At 41.7% G+C, this 26467-nt stretch overlaps 1 protein-coding gene across 4 annotated transcripts; it reads right to left on the minus strand.

Moving 5' to 3' along the window:
- Positions 1-3: 3 nt before the first annotated feature.
- Positions 4-26350, minus strand: CAP1 (cyclase associated actin cytoskeleton regulatory protein 1). 4 transcript variants are annotated; one of them, XM_037032642.1, is made up of 14 exons: positions 26229-26337; positions 25688-25761; positions 12144-12265; positions 11422-11525; positions 9905-9982; positions 7651-7794; positions 7464-7549; positions 5905-6010; positions 4688-4865; positions 2700-2884; positions 2399-2522; positions 2201-2283; positions 1734-1877; positions 4-1129 (listed from the first exon to the last, which is right to left on the minus strand). In XM_037032642.1, the coding sequence occupies exons 3-14, from the start codon at positions 12253-12255 to the stop codon at positions 1046-1048; spliced, it is 1428 nt and encodes a 475-aa protein (XP_036888537.1). In that variant the 5' UTR covers positions 12256-12265; positions 25688-25761; positions 26229-26337; the 3' UTR covers positions 4-1045. The 4 variants fall into 4 exon arrangements, with proteins under 4 accessions (XP_036888537.1, XP_036888538.1, XP_036888536.1 ...); XM_037032643.1 differs by having other exon boundaries at positions 26247-26322; XM_037032641.1 differs by lacking the exon at positions 25688-25761 and having other exon boundaries at positions 26247-26350.
- Positions 26351-26467: the final 117 nt, after the last annotated feature.

Genomic DNA, 26467 nt, shown 5'->3' on the forward strand with positions numbered 1-26467 from the left:
AAGTTTGGTATTAATTTTATTCTATTTTCTGTATAACTTTAAGTACATAAAGGTTTATTTCTACAGGCCTCAGAAAAATGGGTCGAAGTCACAGGACTATCTCTCTTCCCACCAAAAAGTAGTTGCATATTTTGATCTGTTTGTCCTAGGGGGAAAAACTGAAATTTATATTTGCAATGCTGTGCGAGATTCTAGTCCTTTGTTCAGGTGCCCGGATAGAAGCCAAAAGCTGTTTAGCATGACAAGGCAAAGGGGACAGTGAAGATGGATGACAGGCACCTAGCACGGAAGGAGGAAGGAATGCCAGATTCCTTGGAATGATATGTTTTTCCTTTTTAAGTCATCTTTATAGGAACATGCTGGGCACAGATCCCAGAGAAAGAAAGAACCCAAGATTACTTTAACTGGCCTGGGTACAGGGCACTGTCACGGCAACCAGTACAGGAAAGCGTACTGTCTCAGGTTCAGGTGGAGCCAGGATGGAATGCAGAATGAAATGAATACTTAGAGGAAACAATTTTGCTTGGAATGCTGGATGGCCAAGCCTCAGCCTTTGGTCCAGTGCAACCTTTGCCTCAGTTGTCAAGAGTGAAAAATTAGTCTGGTTAGAAGAACCAGCTGGAATCACACCAGCTTGTTACCTTCCTGCTTATTGTTAGGGAAAGATTAATTTGTGTCAACTTTCTGAGCTGTTAATTCCTGGGGACTGCTTTATTCTTCCCCCCAAACTTTATTGGTGGAATAATCCCCAAAGGCTGGAAGCTGAAACACACCAGTCCTGGTTTGCAGTTCCTTAAGAAAGGACTGGCAGTGTGGTTGAGCTGATATGGAAAAGCTGTGCCTTCCTGCACAAGTTCAACTGACCTGCTATCCCACCCAAATCTCAGCCTGAGGTATATTTCAGTGAAGGCAGGTAGCTGTGCTTCTCAAAGCAGAGAAGCAATTTAAGAGCAGAAAGGTAGAGGAAATCTAGAAAAGAACCGTCTTCATACAGATTTATCCCATGGTGTGAGGGAAGAGGGCAAAGAACCCAGTGGCACTTCGCTTATCCAGCAATCTCTGTCACTGTGGTGACCAATTTCTTCCCGTTCCATAGGGTCTTGAACTGCTCAGGGACAGGGAACTCATTCTGCAAATAAAGAAACAACATATTTAAGTCTGAGCTAAAAAATATAAGTTGGGGTTTAATCTTAGACTTCTCTTCTAATGCTTGCTTCCATTAAGCTCTGAGAGCAGGTAGGATGTAGTGAGACAAACCCACCTGAAAATGCATGGCTATGTTACTGGCAGTGGCACACCTTCCATGACCACCTCCCCTACCACTGATACAATGAAGGAGCAGTGTAGGGATGAGAACAAACCCTCCAAAGCCAGACAGGTGTAGGTTTGAATCTGTTCCCTACTGTTCACTGACCAGTGACCTTGGGTAGACTATTAAGCCTATGAGGAGGAGATGAGAATGTATACGGCCTCATGGCACCAACTCAACACGATGCTACTACTCAATCCCTTTCCTTTCTACTACCGAAGCTGCTCAACCTAAGAAAGGCAGACCACCCTCCTCTGGAGCGTTGCTTTGTGGGGCTGTCTCACACTTCCCTCTGCTTGGAAGTGTGCATTGCTGGGTTTGACCCCTCAGTGCAGAAAGTCTGTCAATATCAACTAGCTTTGTCTAATGTAAGGAGTCTTCAGTCCCTTCTGTTTTTAGATATTAAAAAGATCAGGAAACTTACAAAGTCACCGCCTTCTGTAGGAATGAGGACATTCATCTCAGAAGATTTGGCACTGACTATCTCACAATCCAGGGAATTCTTGCTCAGGTAAACGTGGCAGCCATCTGTTTTGTTGATGGAAATAGTTGGCACTTTACCCATTACCTGCAAAGAACACCAAGAACACTAAGTCCTAGCAGCTGGGGAAAACAACAGTAATTTGCACGAAAAGCTTTCACTGTTTCACATGATTCAGCAACTACATGCAAAGCGCACAGGTGCTCAGCAGATACTGGATACTGAGGGCAGGCTGGGATGGGTGCTGGAAAGAGCTCACTCCAAGAGCCAACTCCTCTCCTGCCACATCCAAAGCAGCTCAGCTTACAGACTTTGTAGAATCAGATTCCCACCCCGGCAACATCTGTGGGTCGGCTGTGTCTCAATTAATTCCTTAGGGACCAAAGGAAGGAGCCAAGATATCGAGTTACCTGAACTTTGACATCCCTACTATTGATTATCTCCACAATGCCCACCACATCATCGAACACCAGACCGAGTTTCTTACAGTTATCTAGGAGGAGAAAGGGAGCAAGTCAACAGTGTAACTTTAAAGAAAAGTAATGCATTTAAGAATTTTAGGAACTCAGACTCTAAAACAGAGCCTGCCTAGGACAACAAAAACTCACCTACTGTAATGGAGTTAATTTTGCCCTTGACTTGCAATGTCGTGTTAACACACTTGTATATGTAAGCCACCTGTTTCAGCTCTGTGTCGTCAATCACCAGGTTAGAAACATTCTCCTGATTTTCCTGTAAAAGACATACCCCTTTTCAGCAACCTCATCACTAAGCACACACCACCCCCCAAACAGTTTACCCCAAATTTTCCTTCTTGACGTCTAAGCCAGAACACTACATTCCTTTGGCTGTGCTCTATTGAAACCCTGTCTACTCCTTGTTTTCCTCGTCCTGGCATTATTAACTCACCACTCTCCACTTTTTGCCCTCCAGTTCAAGTAGAGCTGGCTCCTTCTTTGTGGCTGGTTTATGGGATGGACTGACTCCTGGTTTAGGTGCAGAGAATGGTTTGGGGCCACTTCGCACTGGACCACTCTGAGTCTTCAGGGCAGGGTTCTTGTGAGTCTTCATGTCATCAGATACATGTTTCAGGGCTGTAAGAACAGTAGGCTGCCTTGTCTCTCTCCTTCGTATCAGGGCTGTGGGCTGAGGCAATAACTAACTTCTGCTATCAGAAGTTAGTCTGATCCTTAACAAAAATGTCAAAGCAAAAACTAGAGCCTTTGAGATGTTCTCTCAAAACCAATTTTAGAGAAGCATTTTTTAAATAAGGAAATTTCTTTTAAAGGTTTTATTTATTTACTTTTAGAGAGGAAGGAAGGGAGAAAGACGAGAAACATCGATGTGCAAGAGATAGATGGATGGGTTGCCTCTTGCACGCCCCCAATTGGGGATCTGGCCAGCAACCCAAGTATGTGCCCTGACCAGGAATCGAACCGGCAACCTTTTGGTTCACAGGCTGGTGCTCAATCCACTGAGCCATACCAGCCAGGACTATAGAAGCACTTTTATAATTTCTCTTCTACCCAAAGATTAACTTATATAGTTCCATTCAAAAAAATAAACTATGGCTGTATGGGGCGGATGAGTATGTAAATGCAAAGAAAAAGATCTAGAAAAACACATACCAAATACACACTCAAAAAAGATGTAGCCCTGGTTGATGTGGCTCAGTTGGAGCACAGTCCCGTAAACCAAAAGGCTGTGGGTTCAATTCCCAGTCAGGGTACATAGTTGCAGGTTCGGTCCAGTCCCGGGTCAGAGAGCGAGCAAGAGGCAAGTGGTTGATGTTTCTCTCTCACATTGATGATTCCCCCCCGCCCCCCTAAAAATCAATAAGCATGTCCTCAGATGAGGACTAAGGACTAAAGAAAAAAAAAGAAATGTAGTTTTTAAAGCAATAAAGGAAGAAAAAGTAACAGGTAACAGTAAAGAAAATTTATAAAAAGGGAAAAAAATCTTTGCCCACAGCTAACCTACTATCCCTCCAAATCAGTGTTAACATTTGAAACTCTCCTAATAATTTCTTCTATTGATAGCTGCTTTTTATTTAATTATAGCCAAACACACTGTTCAATTTAGTTTAACAAGTCAACACTTTAATAACAAATTTTCGTGTTAATTTAGTCTCTAAAAAAATTTTTATTAATTTTAGGGAAAAGATTCCATTACTGCCCTTAGCAGACTGACCAACTCCTTGCTCCTGCTCCCCGACATGGCCCAACATACTATATAACCAACACTGAGTGGCTTTTTAGCTCTACCAGTTCTGGATTTTTCTTAAACACTGCTTGGTTCCCTATAGAAAGAGACTTAATGGTGGCATAGTATTTCACTAAGAGGAGACACTACAGGTAACCATTTCCTTACTGTTGGATATTTAGGTTATACCATTTTTAGTTACTATAAATAACATAAAACTTGTTATTTTAGATGTTTTTATAGGTAGATCCCTAAAAAAAGGCTGTATAGTTTAGACTTCCACCTGCTGTATATAAGGATGTCTACTCTCTCTGTACCATTATTAGGTAATTCTTATGCAAATTTCCCATGACTATTTTATGTCCTCTGAGGAAATTAACCCCAACACAGCGACATCCCAAACAGACCATGTAGTGACATGCAAAAAGCTCTAGGGAAAAATTGCTGACACTATGTTTTGGCCTAACATACCAACTATGAGGTGGAGAGCTTCCCCCATCTATAATCGCCTAATTTCCATTTCCATTTAAGCCAACTTTGCTGTCCTTTGGACAACTTTAATATGATACCCCAAATCAATTTTCCCATACACAACCACAGTTCTGGTTATAGACTCATCCAGTTTCTAGTTGGTAAGATCTGACCTAAGCAAGTTACTTATTATATCAACTCTTGTTGCCAAAATATTCACTTACCATGTGTGATGCTCTCTCCCTGATTAATCTGTGCAAACAGTGCTGAGCGTGAAGCAGTGTCATCTGACCCTGAACTGGTAGGCATTGGTGGGGGAGGCGGGCCTGGTGGGGGGGGAGGAGGGCCTGATCCAGCAGAGGGTCCAGATGGCAATCCACTTAGTTCTTTTGCCACAGGCCCCTGGAAAAATAAGTGCACACAACAGAGTCATCCTCTCTTCCCCTCCGTACCATTTCCAGTCAGGTCCTACATGTGTCCAAGGTACACTGGGTACCCACTGTAGCTCCCTATCCAATAAAGCTTGGTTTTATTCCTTCTTACCACTTCCCAAGGATCCAACCCAGCTCTTTTCATCCTTCACATTGTTCCTCTGGCCTCTACCTAATTCCAGCTCTAAACCCATGCTTCTAAAAATCTACTTAAGTGTGTCATCAGTATCTCAGACTTAACAAGTCCAAGACTGAGTCCATAATCTCCTGCTCCTTCCTTTACCTGTGCAATCAGCCCCTTGTCTATTTTAGTGAAAGACATTAGCATCCAAGCTTGACTGTTCAATCTTCTCTGAGTCTTTCAGCCCCCTCAATCTCATTCAGTCTTTCTTTTCTTTTGATTATATCTCCTGCAAATTCTTTTCTATCAGCTCCTTAGCACCATAAGCACTTCCATAGTCTGAGCATGTGCCCTTATTCCTAACCTATAAACTGAAACTTTCAAAGACAAATCGGAGATGACTAATGTCTATATTTATTCTGCATTTACTTTGTTTAAGCTATGCTATGTGCTGGTATCCCCATTTCTCCCACTTCTCACTGCCTTATACTTGCATAAAGTCTCAGATCAGAGTATACCCCTTCAGTACAATTTCTTCCAGTGAGATCCACTCTTCTTTCTCATACTCTGTAGTGTATCTTTATTACAGCATTTAGCTTGGTGATTTATGTTGGAGTTTTGTATCTATATTTTTAAGCTTCAAGAGTGCTGGGATAATGTAGCTCATTCATCTCTCTCCCCTCCAGCCCAATCACTATCCCTCACCCATGTTTACTTAAATTGAACAGAAATGAATATACATTCTATAACCCTTGCTTTTTTTAGTCTTTTTTTTTTCCTTTCCTTCTCTCCTCCTTTCTGCCCTCTTCTTGGATCTTTGTGGTATCCAAGTCTAAGAAGCCCGTGGACCCTGTTTTGGATGGGTAAAAGGAAGGGAGGATTCACTGACCGTTTTGCTCCAGGCCAGTCCGGTGGTATGGAACTCTTTAATGTAAGCCTGCAGCTCTGCCCATATACTCAAGTAAGTTTTGACCCAGTCCACATGCTTCTTATCCCTGGAAAAATTAAAGAATTCATCACAAGCAGTCAGAATACATTACAATACTGATTCCATAACCCCTCCTTTCTGTGAGCTCATAGCCTCCTCCCTGGTGTTTCTTAGGCTATGCTAATAGCAACTTTTCTATCATCACTAAGCTTTTCTTTTTTAAAGCCATTCCCTAATTAGACTGAAGTCCATGAGTATAAGGACTTCAGATCATATCTCTTTCTCTTACAGCAGCATTCTTCAAACTTCAGTTAAGTAGCAAACTGTTTTTTCACAGTAGACCTTAGAAAGAACCTAATACATATAACTGATAAAAGCAGTCATTCTGTACATGAAGCCACAGTAAAGGAGACCTCTCGAGCATCACTGTGGAACTCCCGGACTCTCAAGGCTACAGCACAGTGCCTTATGTCAAAACATGTCCCTCCTCAAAGGAAAAAAAAATTCCCTTTAGGAGGAAATAATCACCATTAAATGATAGAAATAGTACTGCAGTATGGTTCAAGTCTCCTCTCTTTTTATATATGAGCTCAAAGACTTTTTTATAGTTATTTAGCATACGTCCTAATTTTCTCAACAGTAAAGTGATGGGGTATAATTAAAACACATGATGCTTAATTCCAGGTTCCTGGAAGGATTAAGGAGGTGCCTGGTGTTCTCGGACATACTTCACACACATGAAGGCTTACTCCTTCAGAGTAGTTACTCAACAAATGTTGGTTGACTGATGATGAAAAGAAGAAAGAGAGGGTTTGGGTAGCTATGCAGCCCGACCTACAGTTATTCTATACAATGACTCCCCCTACTTAATAATACCTGCACTGGCCAGGCAGCCTTCCTCTCACTTTACCTGACAGCATCAATAGTCAGGGTAATTTCCTAGTGAATCTTACTGAAACTTTTGCCACTGGGATAGCTGGAAATCTTCCAAAGAATAAAACTTTATCTCAACTGGCTAATTAAAAGGCGTTAGTCCAGGGGCATCAAACTCGTTTTCATATCAGCCTTGTTGTTGCCTTCAAAGGGCCAAATATAATTGAAGGACTGTATAAATGTAACTACTCCTTAATGGTTAAGCAAGAGTTGCCACCGGGTAGAAACAAGGTGCTGGGGCAGATAAAACAAGGTAGAAATCCAGATTCAGCTCGCAGGCCTTGTGTTTGCCACCTCTGCATTAGTCCATTTTATCTCCAGCAAAACCTACTAAACCTAGAAGGGTATGAATTAGAAGACTAAAAGAGCCTCTACAAATCCTGGAGAAGAAGCAGAAGTGGAAGGAGAAACACATCCTGCTTGCAAATGCACCTTGCATGAGCCAGTATCTACCAAACTTTCCAGAAAGCAGCCCTGAGATAGAAGAACCAACACAATAGTCAAGGGCAGCCTTAACCCCAAAGCACTACTCTAGCAAGTATCTAGCTGGATTTGTCCATTATCCTTTGAGGAATGGCCAGACTTACACATCTTTGTACTCCTTGAGAACTCGGTTTGTATAAAACATGGCGGCATCATTCATTTCTTTCACATAAGGACCAGGCTTGGGAGCCTAGAGAAAAAGAAACTGTCAGTTACTCAGAGCCCCTCCAGCCCTGTCCCTGGATCTTTTTCATCCTATCCCTTCCCTCCCATAGAAGCTGCTGTGCTCACCATAGCCACCCAACCCAGGGCCTGGATACTTTCGCTGACAGCTGACAGGTGATTGAACAACTTGCTGCCTCGGTTCTTCTCCCGAAACGTTATCACTTCTTGGATCTGCTCTGAGATGGGAGCCAACAAATCAGAAAGCTTATTCTAGAAAAAGATGTAGGAAAAGATTCATGTTAGAGTCTTCCTATAAAACCTGGCTGGTGTGGCTCAGTGGATTGAGTGCGGGCATGCAAACCACACGATCGTAGTTCGATTACCAGTCAGGGCATATGCCTGGGTTGCAGGCCAGTTCCTGGCAGGGGACAAAACCAGAGGCAACCACACATTGATATTTCTCTCCCTCTCTCCCTCCCTTCCCCTCTAAAGATAAAAAAATAAAATAAAATAAAAAGCTTTTATAGGTTGGTCAGCTGTGATCCTGAAGGTAAGAATTCTTTACAGACTACAATGAACATCCAAATAAACTTCGTATTCACCCTGCACAGAGTCATATAGCTAAAATACTGCTTATCATCTCTTTCTCCTCACAGGGTTCCAGCTGCTCGGGCTAGGTTTTATGGTTCTTCATGATCAGGACTCATACTCTGGCTATGTCACAGAATTTTACCATTTCAGTCTCCTTTCTATCCCACTAAACAGGAGATACTAGTTCATTTCTGGGCTTTACTTATGATGGTCTATCCAAATATTCTTGACGCTTCATGAGGAATAGTCCCTCCAAGTCCAGCCACACTGGCCTCCTACAGCATTCATTGTCAGCATACCCAATTTTGTTGCCGCATCACACACCAGTACAAACTGTTAATGAACCCATGTGAATATGCTTTTGTCCCTCATTAATTCTTCAAAAACAAGGGCTTTGAATTAGCCCTTTTTTATAATCCTTATACCCTTCAACACAACATTGCTAGCCATATAGCAGCTGCTGAGTAGAGATCTGTTGAATAAAATGTAATTACGGGGTTTGGCAAGTGAGCAGGCAGCTTAGCAAAATAAATAAATAAATAAATTTTGTTTCTGCGTTTTTATCCTTTCTCCAGCCAGAGCCTGGTTTCCTGAACACCTCAATTATCAGCTCTTAGCATGACAAAAGTCTAAAGCAGGAGTCAGCAAACTTCCTGTAAAGAGCCAGACAGTAAGCATTTCAGCAAGCCATACGGTCTCTGTTGAAATTTCTCAACTTTGCCGTTGTAGGTCATAAAGCAGCAATAGGACCCACACATAAAATGGACATGGATGTGTTCAAAAAAAAATTCACTTACAAAATAGGTGGCGGACCAGATTTGGCCTGCAGGTTGTTGTTTACCAATCCCTAGTCTACAGCAAGGGAAATAAAACAGTGTCTCAGCTGCCTGTTTTGTTTTAAAGAGGTTTAAACAAAATGTTTTAACCATTCAAGACAAATTAATAATTAGCCTCCAATATATTTAACATTATCTTATGCTATTTTTTACATTATTTAGGCATACAAAGGGTCAAAGGTTTTAATACAGCATCAGCAGAAGTTTTATTTCCCCTCTGCCCAGGAAAGACAAATGCAAAAAGACAGAACAAAACTAAACTCTTTGGCTCCAAGAAAAATCTAAACTTTCTCTAATTCATTTCTATACCTTGGCAGCATAAAAGTTGGAGGCAGAAGTAGTTTAAGGGGAGAAAGCAGTAATTTAAGTTTTAGGATCTCCAGAGCATTATTCGAGCCTGCTTCACAGTGAAGCAAAAGAACCACTCTTTGTACCCAAAAGGCTTAGGGGACAGTATGATGAATTTAGCTTTGACCAAGAGGCTAAAACAAAGGCCATCTATGAAGGAAAGCAGCATGGCTTTCCATATGGAGCACACCCACATCTTTCTCCACCTCCTCCCCACGGGCACCATTTTCCCTGCCTCCCTCTCCCCTAAACTCCAAGGGCCCTTCTTTTGCCTCTGTAACTCGTTTCCTGAGCCCATTTATTCTACACTCACCTTTTTTACCTCTGTGACTTTCTAGATAAACGTTCTCTTAAAAATGGGGGGGGGGGGGTGAAAGAGAGAAGCAGCAAAGTCCCAGAGGTAACCACAATCCTACGTAAATGAAAGGCTAGTAGAGCCCAATAAATACTCAAGGGCACATTCCCAGAGTCTGACTCTACTGCTGGAAATTGGTGTGTTCATAGACGAGGCTGGTAGGTTTATACGAGCATGTTGTGACAATGCAGAAACCTCTCGACTTCTCCTAAGCATCAAACCAATACAAAACAACTGGTAGTGAACTTACACCTGCTGGCTGCTGGCACTGAGAGGCTGTAACCAAGAGAGCTCGCTCCAACTTCAGACCTGTATGGACCATCTCCGCCTGCCGGAAAGAAGAATCAGCTCTAATGACACATTACAGCTGGAGAGGTACCAATAACGATAACCTGAAACCTCCGCTTCCATGTACTTTGGTAGCAACCCACGCACTCCACATTGCTTTCCTCAGGTATTCCAGATTCCAGAGACTGATAGCAGAATTATATATACACTGTTCCTATTGGAACTAATCAGGGATGCATATCCAGGAAATGAAGATAATCAGGGCTAGCCTTAGATGAAATCAAATTAGCAAATGTATATGCAGTGTGATATGAAGGTCACTGAAAAATCCCTCCTGCATCTCATCACCAAAACCCAGACAGGAATAAAGGTAAAAGCCTACATTTATGCCTAAATTCTCCATGGCATTTACTCCTGGAGGTTAAAGCTGTTTCTCAAATGTTGGATCACGATCCACTCACAGATAATTAATCAAATAAAACAGGAAGTACAGTACATCAGCTTGAAATTATTTCCCCTCAAAAAGTACAGTGCAGGTACAATAAGCACTATTTTGTGAAACATACCTGTTACAAATATGTATTTTCTTATTTACGATCATAGTAAAAAAATGTTTAAGAAACACAGGACTATAAGCACTATTAAAACATAAAAATTCAAATAAAATAATCTATTTCTTCTGGATTTGCATTTTTAAAATATAAAATACATGTTTTCAATTTTTTTCAAATGTTACAGACTGTATAAAGTAAATATGCAAGCCCCCAGCACTCCTATCTAAGTCCCAGTTCCACTCCCCAGAGCTAACACTACTGCCAACAGATGGTATATAAGAGGCTCAAAATAGATCTTCTAAAGATCAAGCAAGCAGTCCTGCTGAAGGGTCGGGAAGATCATAAACATGGTTACTGCTCACAATGAATCACTCAGAAGACTAGCAAGAAGATTTTGGATCCCAAAGAGAGAGAATAAATATATATATGTGTGTGGGGGTGGTGACAACGTTGGTGGCAGCACATGAAGGGAAGTAGGTGGAGTAGAACCTGTCACTGTCTACTTCATACTCTTGCTGTGGGACAAGCGTGAAAATAACTCACATTAGTATAACCAATAACTATAAAGTATAGTTTCGGAAATGCTAAGTCATGATAATGACTCTTGAATAAGCCACCCTAGGCCTGGTTACATAACACATTGGGATAAGACTGGTAGCAGTTCTCCCTACAAAGATGAACTGAGCCATATTTTATGCACAAAGCAAGTTATCTGTATAAAAGAAGCACACACATTATGTGACAAAAGCAGGGGGCCTAGAAAAATCTGAGGAACAGTTTCATTGCCTGGACTATACTCTAGGCAAGAGTTGACTAGAAAGGAGCCAGGAACTTTGCAAGGGGCTCTCAAACCAAGGATGATCAGGATTTAAAGAAAGCCATCAGTCCTTTCTAAAAGCGGGAAAAATGGGCCAAACATCCTTACATGTTTTTGCACATCTCCTCCGATCTCTTTACTGATCTTCAGGTACTCTGCCACAGGACCGGCAAGCAGTGAGTCAAAGGCTTGCACATAGGGAACTGCTCCGGCTGCAGACAGACCCACCACAAATAATCAGTTATGCAACAGAAATTCAATGATTTGTTAAAAGGCACTTCCATACGAAAGTGGAGAGGCAAGGCTACCCAGTAATAGAATACTAGAACATGAGTCAGGAAACCTAGGTTCCAACACCAACACTAACTGGTTGTGTTGCTTTGACAAAGACCTTTTTCCTCTCTGAGCTTAATTTTATACATAAAATGAAAACAAACATAATGATCTCCGAGGTTCCTTTTGGTTCCAACATTCTATGATTCAGTTGGGGCATATGCCAAAAGGCCAATTTGCCAATCATTTTAAGAGAAAATTTTAAAATCACTTAAAGAATGAACATTTGTCTTACACTGGAGTCATTCTGCTAAAGAAAGAACAGGAAATAGCACACAAGCAGGAAGTTCTTGCATTAAAATAACTTAACCACAGGCCTCTCTGCACAAGTCACTTCCTCCCTCATCTGTTCACAGCAATACAAATAACAGGCAATGAACTTTCTAGACTAAGCATTTTGGGAAGTTAGCTCCAAAGGAGAGAATACACTATGACAAAAAACTACAGGCCAAGACACTGAGTCTTCAAAGTATTCTGCTGGAGCAAGCATTGCTTACCTTTGGGAGCATTGTCTCCGTGCCCACAGTGCATGTCAGAGGCATGGGATACTGCCTCCAGGCGGCCCACGGCCCTCTCCAATCTTTCTACCAGATTTTGCATGTCAGCCATAATGTACCACCTGCTGAAACAGATCAAATGTCATTTTTGTTTTATTTTTTATTTCTTTGCTGGGGAAGGATGGCAGGACTGCCCCGGCCGAGGAGGAAACACAGGAAGGCAGCCCCCGCTGTGTAGCTGCCAGCTGCCCCTGCCCACTAGGCCCTTGCTCTTGGCAGAGGACGGGTAAGGGTACAGGGACGAGTAGGCGGCGCATGCTGGGTACAAGTAACCATCCTGCACCTCGTCCCCCAGGGAAGCCATAAGCACAGCCCCTCATTTTTGTTTTAATGTTACATATGTACCTAAGGAGAAAAGATAGAGTACTATTTGTGGTGAAGAGGATGCCAGTTCTAAGGAACAGAATCATTTAATAGTAAAATAAGATGGAAAAGCAGTCTAGCATATTTGCATAATCATAAAGACCTCATTAAACAAGAGAAATACCCAGGAAAAGGTATTCAGGGAAAGCAAATTTTACTCAAATATTTACTGAATATTTATGATACCACAAAATTTAGAATTTACAAAGTATAGTCAAATTTATTATCTTAGTTTGTGCCTTCCAAAAGCTATTCAGGCACAGAAGGAAAATTAGTACACTCTTTTTTAAATGTATTTTATTAATTATGCTATTACAGGCCCTGGCTGGTGTAGCTCAGTGGATTGAGCGTGGGCCTGTGAACCAGACTATCGCGGTTCGATTCCCAGTCAGGGCACATGCTTGGGTTGCAGGCCAGTTTCCGGCAGGGGTCAGTTCCCTGCAGGGGTCAGTTCCCTGCAGGGGATGCACCAGAAGCAACCATACATTGATGTTTCCTTCCTCTCACCTTCCCTTCCCCTCTAAAGATAAATAAATAAAATAAAATAAAATAAATTATGCTATTACAGTTGTCCCACTTCCCCCCTTAATTCCCCTCCATCCTGCACACCCCCTCCCACCTACATTCCCTTTTAGTTTATGTCCATGTGTCATTAAGTTCTCTAGCTTCTACATTTCCCACACTACTCTTGCCTTCCCCATCTATTTCCTCCCCACCATATACGCTACTCATTCTCTGTACCTTCTCCCCCTTCTCCTCCCACTCCCCTGTTGCTAACCCTCCATGTGATTTCCATTTTTGTGGCTCCACTCCTGTTTTAGGTGTTCACTTAGTTTGCTTTTGTTTTAGGTGTGGTTGTTAATAACTGTGAGTTTGCTGTCCTTTCACTGTTCATATTTTTTATCTTGTTTTTCTTAGATAAGTCCCTTTAACATTCATATAATAAGGGCTTGGTGATGAGGAACTCCTTTAACTTGACTTCATCTGAGAAGCACTTTATCTGCCCTTCCATTCTAAATGAAAGCTTTGCTGGATAGAGCAATCTTGAATGTAGGTACTTGCATTTCATGACTTGGAATACTTTCCAGCCCCTTCTTGCCTATAAGGTCCTCTTTTGAGAAATCAGCTGACAGTCTGATGAGAACTCCTTTGTAGGTGACTGTCCCCTTATCTCTTGCTGCTTCTAGGATTCTCTCCTTATCTTTAATATTGGGTAATGTAATTGTGATGTGCCTTGGTGTGTTCCTCTTTGAGTCCACCTTCTTTGGGACTCTCTGAGCTTCCTGGAAGTCTATTTCCTTTGCAGATTGGGGAAGTTCTTTATTATTTGGTCAAATAAGTGTTCCACTTGTTGCTCTTCCTCTTCCCCTTCTGGTACCCCTAATCTGAATTATAGGGATTCAGATGTTGGAATGTTTAAAGATGTCCTGGAGGTTCCTAAGCCTCTCCTCATTTTTTTGAATTCTTGTTTCTTCATTCATTTCTGTTTGGTTGTTTCTTTCTTCTTTCTGGTCCACTCCATTGATTTGAGTCCCAGTTTTCTTTCCATCACTATTGGTTCCCTGTGCATTTTCCTTCATTTCACTTAGTGTAGCCTTCATTTTTTCATCTAATTTGTGACCAAAATCAACCAGTTCTGTGAGCAGCCTGATCACCAGTGTTTTGAACTGTGCATCTGATAGGCTGGCTATCTCTTGGTCGCTTAAAAGTACTGGCTCTAGGGCTTTGATTTGTTCTTCTGTTTGAGCCATAATTTTTGGTCTGGTCATGCCTGTTACGTATGAGGGACAGACCCTCAGGTGTTCCCAAACCAGGGCAGGGCAACCCAGTTGCTGGGTTGTGACACTGTATAGCTGGGAGGGGGGGCGGTCAGAGAGGGAACAATGGAACAATGGCACTTGCTCTGCTGTCTCTCAGATTTCAGTTCCCTCTGCTGCTTCCCATAAGCAAATTGGGCCCTTCTGGTGCTGGTTCCTAAGTGAGTGGGCTTGGACCCCATGGGTCTCTCCATCGAACTCTCCCATGAGGCTGGGAGTCTCTCCCCACACTTCAACCTCCATGAGTGTTTTCAATCATTGCTTTTAGGCTTTATTTCCCATTGCTGGGGCCCTGGGTTGTGCAGTCTGTCTCACTGCCCGTTTTTGCCTGGTTTATCTGTGCACGAATGTGTGTCTGTGGTCAGCCAACCACCTTGCGTGCCTCACTGGGTCTGCTCTTTTCCTCCCCATGCCTGGGGTCTGCTAGCTCTGCGCAGCCTGTGCACCTGGGTCTGCTAACCACCGTTTTCCTGCCGAAACCCCTCTCCACTGGCCACCAACTCCGCCCCTCTTACCAGTCTGGATGAATGGTTCATTGTTGGACTTCGGTACAGTTAAATTTTCTGTCTGTTCTGATTGTGTTTTTGTTTCTAAATTTTTGTTGTCCTTAAATCCGGTTGTGAAAGGAGGCACAGTGTTTCCACCTACGCCTCTATCTTGGCTGGGCAAAATTATTACACTCTTAATAATAGGAAACTTAATTTCAGCAAAGTTAAGTGACTTGCCTATGGTCACATGACTAAATAATAGGGAAGCCAGTTCTCAAATTCAAGTCTGTCTCTAACTTCAGTGTTTTTCCTACATCTTGCTGTCTGCACATGAATGCCCAAAACCAAGATGAATAGGATATTATCATGCCCTCAATAACATAATTAATACAGAACACTTGACATGCACATTAACTAACAATTGTAAAATAGGAAAAAAATTCAGGTAACCTAAGAATAACAGGATTTCAGAGAAGAGAAGCTGAAAGGATCAGATAAGCATAGCATGGAGAAGCTGCCATCTGAGTCAGGCTTCAGGTAAGAATGTAGGATCTGGATATGAAGTAGGGAAGAACAGACATATCCAGAAGAGCTTCTTTCAGATCTTTCACAAGTACTAATTTATCTGAACTAGCCTCATTCGGTGCCCACTATCCCACAGATAGTATGTTCCACCAGAGAAGGGACCTTCTCTGACTTATTCCTTATTATGCTCTACCATCTAGACCACTACCTGACAGGTAGAAGATATTCAATAAACATTTATTGAATATGAAATACATTATGAAATTAATGTACCTTAAGTATAGCATCCCAAAACTCCAAAGGGACACATGTTCTGAAAGCTGCCCACACTACATAAATGTTAAATGTTATCAATATACATAAAATGCTTGAGACCATAACTAATCTCATAAATATCAGTGAAATTTCAATCAAAATAGTCTTTTTAAAAATATTTTATTTATTTATCTTTTTTAGAAGGGAAGGGAAGAAGAGAGGAAGAGAAACATCAATGTATGGTTGCTTCTCGTGCATCCCCTGCTGGGAACTGGCCCCTGCAGGGAACTTGCCTGCAACCCAGGCATGTGCCCTGACTGGGTCAATCAAAGTAGTCTTGACTTGGAGATATTCCATTTCAAAGTATTAATTAGTTCAGGTAACTGAAGTGGAATAGACTCAACTCCCTGGAGGCTGCCTAAAATGACCATAGCAATTACAATCCCCCCAAAGGTGACAGGCCAGAATATCTCAACTTAACACACTGTCCTTCCTGTGGAAGAGATAAGCAGCTCACAAGATAAAGTATCCCTGTTCTTTCTTTTCTGTGTATGCACTCTGGTCTCTCTGGGCCTGGTGACTTGCCAGAGAATGTTTAAAAGAGAATTAAAAAAAGAGAGAGAGAATGTAAACCAAATACACCTTTCCATTCCCTGGCCTGGAGATGCAGCAGAAGCTTCCAACTCTATGCTCTCTTTATAGATGGAGAAGACTAGAAGCGGCCAATATATTCTCCCTTATGTTGTGCTGCCCATGCTGCCTACTGGCCAGGGACAAACTCACATATAATTTACCATACTCGGTAAATCTCTGGGGAAAAGGCAGCACATGCAATAAACTACCAAGCTATCTGCCATTAACAGACAGCACCTGCTCTAAAACATTTTCCCTTCATACACAATGGAAGCCAAAAGTCGAGACCTGTGTTAACATGGAAACACAGTACAAATGTCTCTAGAGACTGCCAGGGTTGGTGAATACTTACCAATCTTAAAAGCTTAAAACAGCTTCATAGGATTTTGGCTCCTTTTTCCCATTCCACTTATAATTTTTAATTGCTATATAAGCTACAGTTCTGCTATCTAACTTAATCAAAAGGAAAAGGGCAATACAGCTATCAATTATAGCTAATCTCATTCTACCACTAACCAAATATAGAACAGCACCTACTTTTTTGTTCTTGGTGGTGATGAAATGTGAGATATGGGAAAGAATGTCCAGAACTGAAGGGACCAAAAAACATGCCTTGTCTCATTATCTTCCCACACATTCACATTCTTTAGGTGGTTGGTCACGTCCACCCCCAAACCTTCCACTATCATTACTGTAGCACCACCCAGACTGCCTGCCGAGTGGTACCACCACAACCACCTACGGGCCAGCAACTCCCAGAGCAGCATATCCAGTGCAGGCCACTCTTCTAGGACTCGGAATTTTAGATCCAGCTTCTTCCTGGACATCTATACATGGATGTCCCAAAGGCATCTCAAGCTGAAATGTCCAAAACAGAACTTATCATCTTCCCACCCTCGAGCCCCACAGTCTCAGTAATCCACCACTACCATCAATCACCTGACTGATTAAGCTAGTAACCAGGGAACTGCTGGGCACTAAGTATAGGGGGTTAAGAGCACTGTCTTTAGAGAAGTCAGACAGATCCGGGTTTGCATAACAGTACTCACTGGCCCTGTGACACTGCATGTTACCAATCTTTCTGGGCCTCAACTTCCTTATCTGTGTAGTAGAGACAACAATACAAAATTCAAAAGGCTGCAGTGAGAATCAAGAGGAAATAGCTGTACAGATTAACTTTTTTAAACTATTATTAACATATTAACGTATTAACTATACCACTACTACTATACTACTACTATACTAACATATTAACTATATTACTTCAGGGCAGCCATTTAATGGATCCTCACCTAGCACAGAGATGTAAGGATTGAAGGAGTACATTTTACAGATAAGTAGTTACTTTGGAAGCTTTCAAATGTAGTTCAAATGTAAAATGTTATCACTGCATACTGTGTGTTAGAATCCCTCCAGGAGGAGGGATATCTGTCCATTCTCTTCCTTTCAACCTCAGCCCCATTCATTCACAGCATATTAAAAAACCTGGCACACAGCAGATGCTCATAAAATGAAAATGCTTAGCACTGTGGGAGCTACTGAAGAAATAGAAGATGCATGGTTTCTGTCATCCAGAAGCTTTTATTCTTATTGGGAAGGACAATGCAGATGAAATATCAATGTAATAAATACCGAAGACTGTATTTTTAGAGATTATCCCAACTTCACCTGAATCAGGGAACGTCAGAGTATCAGACTTTATACTAAAACTTTTTCTTTGACGAATATTGTATGGTTCTGAATTTTATACAGTGTAAATGACTATAAATGACTATGTGGTCTGAGAGCTCAAAAGAAGTCAATGAGGACTGAAGGTAATCTGGTTTCTGAAGGGAAGTGGGGCATCTTGCTAGAAGAGGTCAAAGAAAAAAAAAGGGAAGATATTCCAGAGCAGTCAGAAGCAAAGAGAGTACAGAAAAGAAAGCACAAGTAAGTTAGCCTGCATAGATCATGCAGCATGAAGTATCATGGGAAATAAGACTGGATAAGTTACGGAGGGAAATGAAAGCCAGACAGTATTTGAATTTGATGTTGTGATCACTATAATGCCATTCAAGAATTTTGAGTGAAAGAATAATACAATGAAAGCAAAATTTTACAAATTGTGCCTGATAAACAGAATGGGATGTGGAAAAAATGGAAGATACCAGGGTCTAAGTTAGGCTGAAAGCTAGTGTTCATCATAAAATAAGGAGGTCACTACAAAAATATTTTTACATTTAAAAGTTAAAAATCCACAACATCTAGCATCTAACCAGATATTAGAAACCAAATGAAAAGAATCAATTATAATACAAATAATCAGTTTTAGGTAACTAAGAGACCAGTACCTGAATTAAGTGCTAATGAAAATTTAAAAGAATGTTAAAACAGTTTTTCTACCCTAAGGGAATCTGGCAGGACAAACGAAGCTACCTTCTATTGAAGCACTGGTTCTCAGGATTAATAGGGAGTGTAGAAACCATCCTGTAAAAACACCATTTGATGTCTGAACAGTCCTTTCAACATTCCCAGCAGTTAGTCGGGTAGCCTCTGTTCAAATGCCTTCAGTGTGGAGAAACCAAGACTTCTGGAAGCAGCCCATTCCATTCAGACAGCTCAAAGTATTTAAAAGTTCTTCCTTATATGGAGGCAAAATTGGCTTCCCTGCAACTTCCCCCACTGATCTTAGTTTGCCTTGAAGGTCACACAAAACAAATGTGCATTAAACACAGAACAACTAATAACTGTGTAGCACTGACTACTGAGTACAGTAGCATTCAGAGAAAGGAGTCCAAGATGACTCCAGAGATGCAAACCCAGTTGTCTAAGAGAATGAAGACACTATAAACAGAAACATGTTCTACAATGTTCCAATTAGGGCAAAAAGACAAGGTCAGTTTTGGATATGTAAAGTGTGAAGAGATGAAGCTTCTAATAAAAATGTCTGGTAAGTAGTAAGAAATAAAGCTTGGGGATGGATCAAGGCTGGAGAGCAACGTCTACAAGTCATCAGCAATGAAATGAATAGGCTATTGGAGGGATATCATGCAGAGCCAAAAGAAACTAGAACCTTGATTCTCCAGCAATTTCTTTTGTAGTCTGAAATCAAGATAAATCAGAAATGGCTAGGGATACCTGTCAAAGCTGCTTCATACTTTCATCATTCTAACAATTCAAGCAACCCAATTCCTTCTGCCTATTCAAGGAAATAATCCAGAAGTAAATGGAACCAGGTTACTCCTGCAGTTCTTGTCTCATCTTATCAGGCAATTAAGCCAATTGTATGAATTTCTATGAGTAGGAAGTTGCTATATTTAAAATGTTTTCTACTTTGTCTGGCAGTTGTTCCTCTAAGTCATAACCTTAAGTGAAAATGAAAAGAAAGAAGCTATACAGGTCAGCCTGTGTTCTATGATAGTACAACTGGTCTGTTTCAAAATGCTTTTCTTGGCCTTGACTTCGTAGTTCTCTTCCTTAGATGTTATCCTAAGAAAGTAATCCCAATATGGGAAAAGTGATAGGTGAGAAGATGTTCACTACCGTGTTAGCTTAGACTTCTGATTATACTGGAATAGCTAAATGCACTGTGGAAAAGGACTTGAAGAAAACAAAATTTAAAGTATTTGTCACATCAGAGTGATGAGGTTTTGAATAATTTGTTCCTCTACTTTCCAAACTTTCTTTAAGAAAGTTATATAATTTCTCACCCTGGCTGGTGTAGCTCAGTGGATTAAGTACCGGCCTGCAATCTAAAAGGTCACTGGTTCAATTCCCAGTCAGGACACATGCCTGGGTTGCAGGCCAGGTCCCCAGCTAGGGAATGTGCAAGAGGCAACTGATTGCACATTGTTTCTCTCCCTTTCTTTCTCCCTCCCTACCTCTCTCTCTAAAACAAAAAAATAAATAAACTGTTCCTGCCTTTCTAAAAGCATCCCCCCCCAATAAAAGAGCAAAAAAAAAAAAAAAAACCCACAAAGTTCTATAATTTCTTTCTTTCTTTTTTTATTTTATTTTATTTTTAAATATTTTATTTATTTATCTTTAGAGGGGAAGGGAAGGAGAGAGGAAGAGAAACATCAATGTATGGTTGCTTCTTGTGCATCCCCTGCTGGGAACTGGCCCCTGCTGGGAACTGGCCTGCAACCCAGGCATGTGCCCTGACTGGGAATCGAACCTCGATTGTCTGGTTCACAGGCCCGTGCTCAATCCACTGAGCTACACCAGCCAGGGCTCTTTCTTTTTTTTAAAGGCAAGGTCTCTGACTTATAAGTTTTTGTTTTTTAAGATTTTATTTATTTATCTTTAGAGGGGAAGGGAAGGAGAGAGGGAGAGAAACATCAATGTATGGTTGCCTCTCATGTGTCCCCCACTGGAACTGGCCTGCAACCCAGGCATGTGCCCTGACTGGGAATCAAACCACTATCCTTTGGTTTGCAGGAGCATGCCCAATCCACTGAGCTATACCAGCCAGGGCTATAATTTCTTTGCAACAAAAACAAAACAGCTCCACTTAGCCATATCTCTAAAAACTACCACTGAGCTATAAGGCATTAGTTAGTTCTACTCCTAACAATATAGTAATTCTCACCACCAAGCTCTAACATGTCACAAAGCAAAACCTAGACATGCTAATAAAAGATACTTACAAGTTGGCTGTTTTCAAGCAGAAACCAAAGAACAGACACCACTTTGCCCCAGTAAAGATGCCATCTAAATCTAACCCAAATCAGGAGCCACTGTTCTCCAAGCATTTGGTTTCACTGATGAAACCAATGACATTTAGTGTCTGAGTCATTGCCACCTGAGGCTTAAATTAAGAGAAAGAAAGGTCTATCTTCTAGGGAGGGAAAGAATCCAATTCAGAATCAGCACTAGTCTCCTGTTCCCTCCTTAACAGGGTCCTCTATCTGAAACTTCAGGAGTAAGTAAAGCTAGTAATGGTGTACAAGCTCAAGTCAGACTTGGGAACTAGCTGTTTCAATGGTCTGGGGCAAACAATATAATTTTGTGTAGCAATGAGTTCCTCTCTCTCTCTCTTACATTCAAGGACTACAAGGACTAACTGCTTAAGAGCATTTAGCAGGTATCTTTAATGTTGTATAAGAAAAAAACTGCATTGGCTGATTTCAGCTGGGAAATTGCTTTCGAAAGAATGGCATTTCCCATTCCCATATATAAAGATAGATTCAAGGATGCCATTTGTCCCTAGCCATGACTTAGCTACAAATAAATGTATGAAAAGATCTGTGACTATAAGTCTCTAATTAACTTAAATACAGGAATTTTTATGACCTCTGGAGGAAAAAAAGAAAAAACAAAAAAGGAAGCTCATTCCTTCCATGAAACATTTCAACTATAACTATTTTCCAGTCAGATGGAAAAGCTTGACATGACAGATTTGGTAACACAAGGCACACAAAGCTGTGTTGTACATGAGGGATATTTTTAGAGCCATGATTCTTTTTATGGGGTTTATATGATCGTTTATCAAGAAAAAAGTTTCAGCCCTGGCTGGTGTGGCTCAGTGGATTGAGCACGAGCCTGTGAAGCAAAGGGTCGCCAGTTCGATTCCCAGTCAGGGCACATGCCTAGGTTGCAGGCCAGGTCCCCAGTAGGGGACACGTGAGAGGCAACCACACACAGATGTTTCTCTCCTACTCTATCTCCTTCCCTTCCCCTCTCTCTAAAAATAAATAAAATATTTTTTAAAAAAAGAAAAAAGTTTCAGCTAATGTGGCTAATGCTGTAGCTACATTAAAGATAAAACTATAATGGTTTAATCAAAATAAACGGTGAGTATATCACAAACTATATGCAACTTTAAATAAATGATAATCCCTGTCTACTAAACCAAACTGTCTAAATGTAGGCAACATGAACAAAACAGGAATTTATATATTCCCCAATATAGGGGGGATACTAGGTGTGGCAAAAGTAGAGTTACAGTTGTTCGTATGTAAAATAATTAATAAATAATAATACAATAAACTGTTTCATGTACTCACACCTATTTTTCTCATCCTGTATAAATCTCCCAACTTTCACTGTCAACACAAAGCTTTCTTCTAAGTGAGTGCCTAAACCAGAAGTATTCCTCTATTAAGATCACATCCTCTGATGAAAACAAAACAAAAAAGGCAAGCCCTTCAAGGACCACCCAGGAATTCCTTAAATAAACACTAATTCTTGCCTTCTCAATGAAACACATGATTTGTTCATTGCAAGGTATCCAGTGCCTCTCATGTGCCTGCTAAGCATGGCCACAGAGCCTGCCCTCAGAGAAATTAGCTGGGTAAAACATTATACAATCATAGCTATACTTTTAAACACAGTGGCTCTCAATTAGGGACAATTCTGTACTCTGGGAAACATTTGGCATTGTCTGAAAACATCTTTGGTTGTCATAGTTGAGGCGGTGCTACAGGCCTCTAATGGGTAGAGGCCAGAGATACTGCTAAAACCCTAGGAAGCACAGGAAAACCCCACAACAAAACATTACTCAGCCCAAAATGTTACCTGTGCCAAGGCTGAGAAACCCTGTCCTAAATGTAATGAGGAGCACAAGGGAAGTGCTACAGTACAAATAAAATGCTAATATGGAAGTTTAGGACTTTCTAAATTAGAATGTCAATCTGCAACATCCAATGACAACTAATTAAGATAAAGGTCTGGTTGTGGAGAATTCTGTAAATCAGGCAATGGGGTTTAGATTTGATTCTTTGGCAATATGAAACCAGTGAAGGGTAATAAGATGAAAATGACTCTTTTTAAGACTGGTTTGGTTGTGGTAGAGAAGTTAAAGTATAGCCATAAGAGCCAGGTTAGTAGAAGGTAAAGAAAGAAACTGATGACGACAATTCAAGGAATGATCACTAGGACCGGGTAAAATATGGCTTCAGAATCCTCAGATTTTGAATCTCAGGATTAAATTTCACACCAGAGTGTTCAACTTCCAATGACACTTTGTATTTGTTCTTTAAGTAAAATGAATCTTTGACTCACAATGCTTCATGGAAAACTGAAATGAGGAAGTCACTTTTTAAAGGCTCAGTCCTAGTTAAAAAAAATTGCAACTAAACAAAAGTATATGTAACCAAGATAAAGGGTGAGAACCAAGAAAGAATGAAAATAAAGATCACCCCTCAGTATGGAAACAAAACATTTTACAAACTAAGCAGCTAACCTCCTCAAGGCAAAAATACATTCACCAAATCTTAACAATACCAACATTTCAGTTTACATGACAGTCTGTACTCATTGGTTGCCTCTTGTATGTGCCCTGTCGGAGGATCAAAAACATAACCTTGGCATATGGGGATGATGCTCTAACCAACTGAGCTATCCAGCCAGGGCAGGAAATTTCTACAGAAATTCCTATATGCTGGACTGCAGCAACTCAAGCAATAAGCAAACTGCCAACCACAGAATAAAATACAAATGCATTCAAACCAGGCATCAAAAGTTATTCATAACCTGGCAGGCATCTACCTTTTTTCTGATCTTATCTTCTGCCACAAACTCCAAGTCCCAGTACTTCTCTGAACAACATGAACCCACTCCTGCCTCCAAATCTTTGCTCTTGCTGTTTCCACTAGTCAGGGAAACTTTATTAGACATACTTTATTAGACATCTTTGCTTGGATGTGCTGCAAACACCTTGAACTCAGTATGTCCAAAATTAATTTTCTTCCCATGCTACTTCCCTAACTCATCCCTCCCTCTCACATTACCTATCTTGGTAAATGGTACCACCCAGTTCCCTAAGCCATAAAACAAGGCAATCATCCCAGACTACTTTTATTTCCTCACTCCTATCCACAATCAGCCTCCAGTTCTACGGACTCGATCTTTTTAATATCGCTCAAATCTGATTCCTCTTCTCCTTTCCACTGTCACTGTCTTAGTTCAAGTCAAGATCATGGCAACAGCTTCCAACCACTGGTCTACTTCCTCATCATGTCTCTTCCCACTTGACAGACTAAACTTTCTCAAACATAAATCTGACTACATCACTTCCCTACATAAAACCCTTCAAAGTCTCCCCATAGCTTTCAGGGTCAAATCTAAATTTCTTAGCATGGTTTACAAGATCTTCATATTTGACCCCCACCACTTCCCATTTCCTCACTTTTCCAAGCACTAATAGAATTACAGTCTTGTTGAACTAGTCATGTCTTTCAGATATCCAGATTTCCATGTCCTTGCACTTGTACTCTTTGCATGGAAATCTCTTTTCCAGACTCACCACATGGCTAAGACTTAGCCTCCTATATCCTCCTCAAAGCCTAAAAACCTGGCTCAGATATCACTCCTCTATTGTCTCATAACCCTGAGCTCACAGTGCACTATAACATTGTAAGCCATCCCTGCTTTGCTTGTATGTGCCCTCTTCCACTTCATGAAACCCAGGGCCAAGAGCCTCATTTAATATTTGCCTCACATATTAAATGAGGCTCTCATATATTAAAGGCTCAAGAAATAATTGCATGACAAATGTGCTGGGCTGCCCCCTTTTTCACTTTAACAGGGATCCCTACAAAAAACTTCAACTGACACAGTTCTGATACTAACCTCTGCTTTATAAGGTTGGCATCCTCTCTTCATCGAGCTCATTCCTATTCATCCTTCGAAATTCATCTTACACTTTCTGCAGAAGGGATTTTCCTGAGCCCTGTGTTCCAAACTTCCATAGGTCTCTGTTGTTCTTTCCTAAGACTCATCACATTTATAACTACTTTTTCTTTTTTTTAAAGAGGTTTTAGTTACTCATTCTTACAGGGAGGGGAGGGAGAGAGAGAGGGAGAGGAACATCCATATGTGAGAGAAACGTCCATCGGTTACTTCTCTAAGGCGCCCTGACTGGGACCTGGCCTGCAACCCAGGCGTGTGCCCTGACCAGGAATCACCCTGTGACCTTTTGCTTTGCGGGACGATGCCCAACCAACTGACCTACACCAGTCAGGGCGATAACTACTTCCTAACCATCCCTGCAAACAGCTCCCTGATGGCAGCCTCTAGCTGGTTTTGTTTCAAAACTGCATTCCCTGGATGTGGCAGAGTGCCTGAGACAGAATAAACACATTTGTATTACGTTTACTTCTGTGAGGTGAAGAGAGATCTCTACTCAAAAGATTTTTTAAAAAATGATTTAAAAATAGGTTAAGTAAGGCCTCTATAGCTCCTTGGCTATGGGACAAGACCAAAGCTGAGCCATCTGATTTCAGGACCAGAAGGATGCAACACCTTCAATAAAGTTAACTTCACTATTCAGGGTAAGAGCAACAGACTAGGTGGAAGAGAAGACTCTGTGAGCGCAAACACAAGAACCTGCCCCACCTGCCCCTCTCTTTTTAAAAACTCCCCAGGCACTCCAAACACGCTGCTTCTCAAAAAGAAAATGAAAGTGCCAAGCAGCCCTTACTTTGGTGGCCTTTCGCTTGCACTTGCCCAAGAAAGGACACCAACCGAAAGACCACTCCAAGACCGAGAGGTTCCCCGGACACGAACATGGGAAGGATCTGGGGCTTAGATTTAAGTAACTTAAGTCATAATTCTAATGCTTTCCCTCATTCACTATGGGATCGTAGACCAGCCTCTTCTCTCTGGGATCAATTTACCCATCCGTGCAATGGGGGCGAAAGAGAGATAAGGAAAACTACTAAGGTCTCGGAGGTTCCTTTCAGTTAGGACACCTTAAATATCAGGCCTCCGCTGAGGCTGATGACCGGGACTGAGAAACCAAGCGCAAGGGCCTCCCCAGGAAACCCCGGTTCAGTTGGTCACCCCGTCTCCACCTCAAGAGACCGCGCCCAGGATCCCAGGTCGGCCTGAGGGCCTCCGCCCCAGCCCTCTCAGCAAGGTGCACCACGCGCGCATAGGCCAGAAACGTAGGCCATTAACCGCACCAGGCGTCAGTGGGTCGTAGAGGGGATCCTAGTCCCTACCCGGCAGCGGACCCTCACCTCAGCGATCTCCCTCACCTCCGGACAGCGAACAGCCGCTCTCCACTTCCGGCAAGAACCGCCCAGCAACCTCCGCGCGACCCACTTCCGGGCCCTCACTGGGCGCGGCACCCCCACCGGAAATGAACGGCCGGCTGAAACAGCTGTCTAAAGAAGGGCCGGAGAGGAAGTCTGTCTGCCCCGCTCGTGACTCCACCCCCTATTCACCACACCCGGGAGATTATTCGTCAGCCCGGAGG

This window comes from Sturnira hondurensis, unplaced genomic scaffold, assembly GCF_014824575.4.
Source record: "Sturnira hondurensis isolate 20B ecotype Veracruz unplaced genomic scaffold, ASM1482457v3 Scaffold0021490, whole genome shotgun sequence".
Classification (NCBI taxonomy): Eukaryota; Metazoa; Chordata; class Mammalia; order Chiroptera; family Phyllostomidae; genus Sturnira; species Sturnira hondurensis.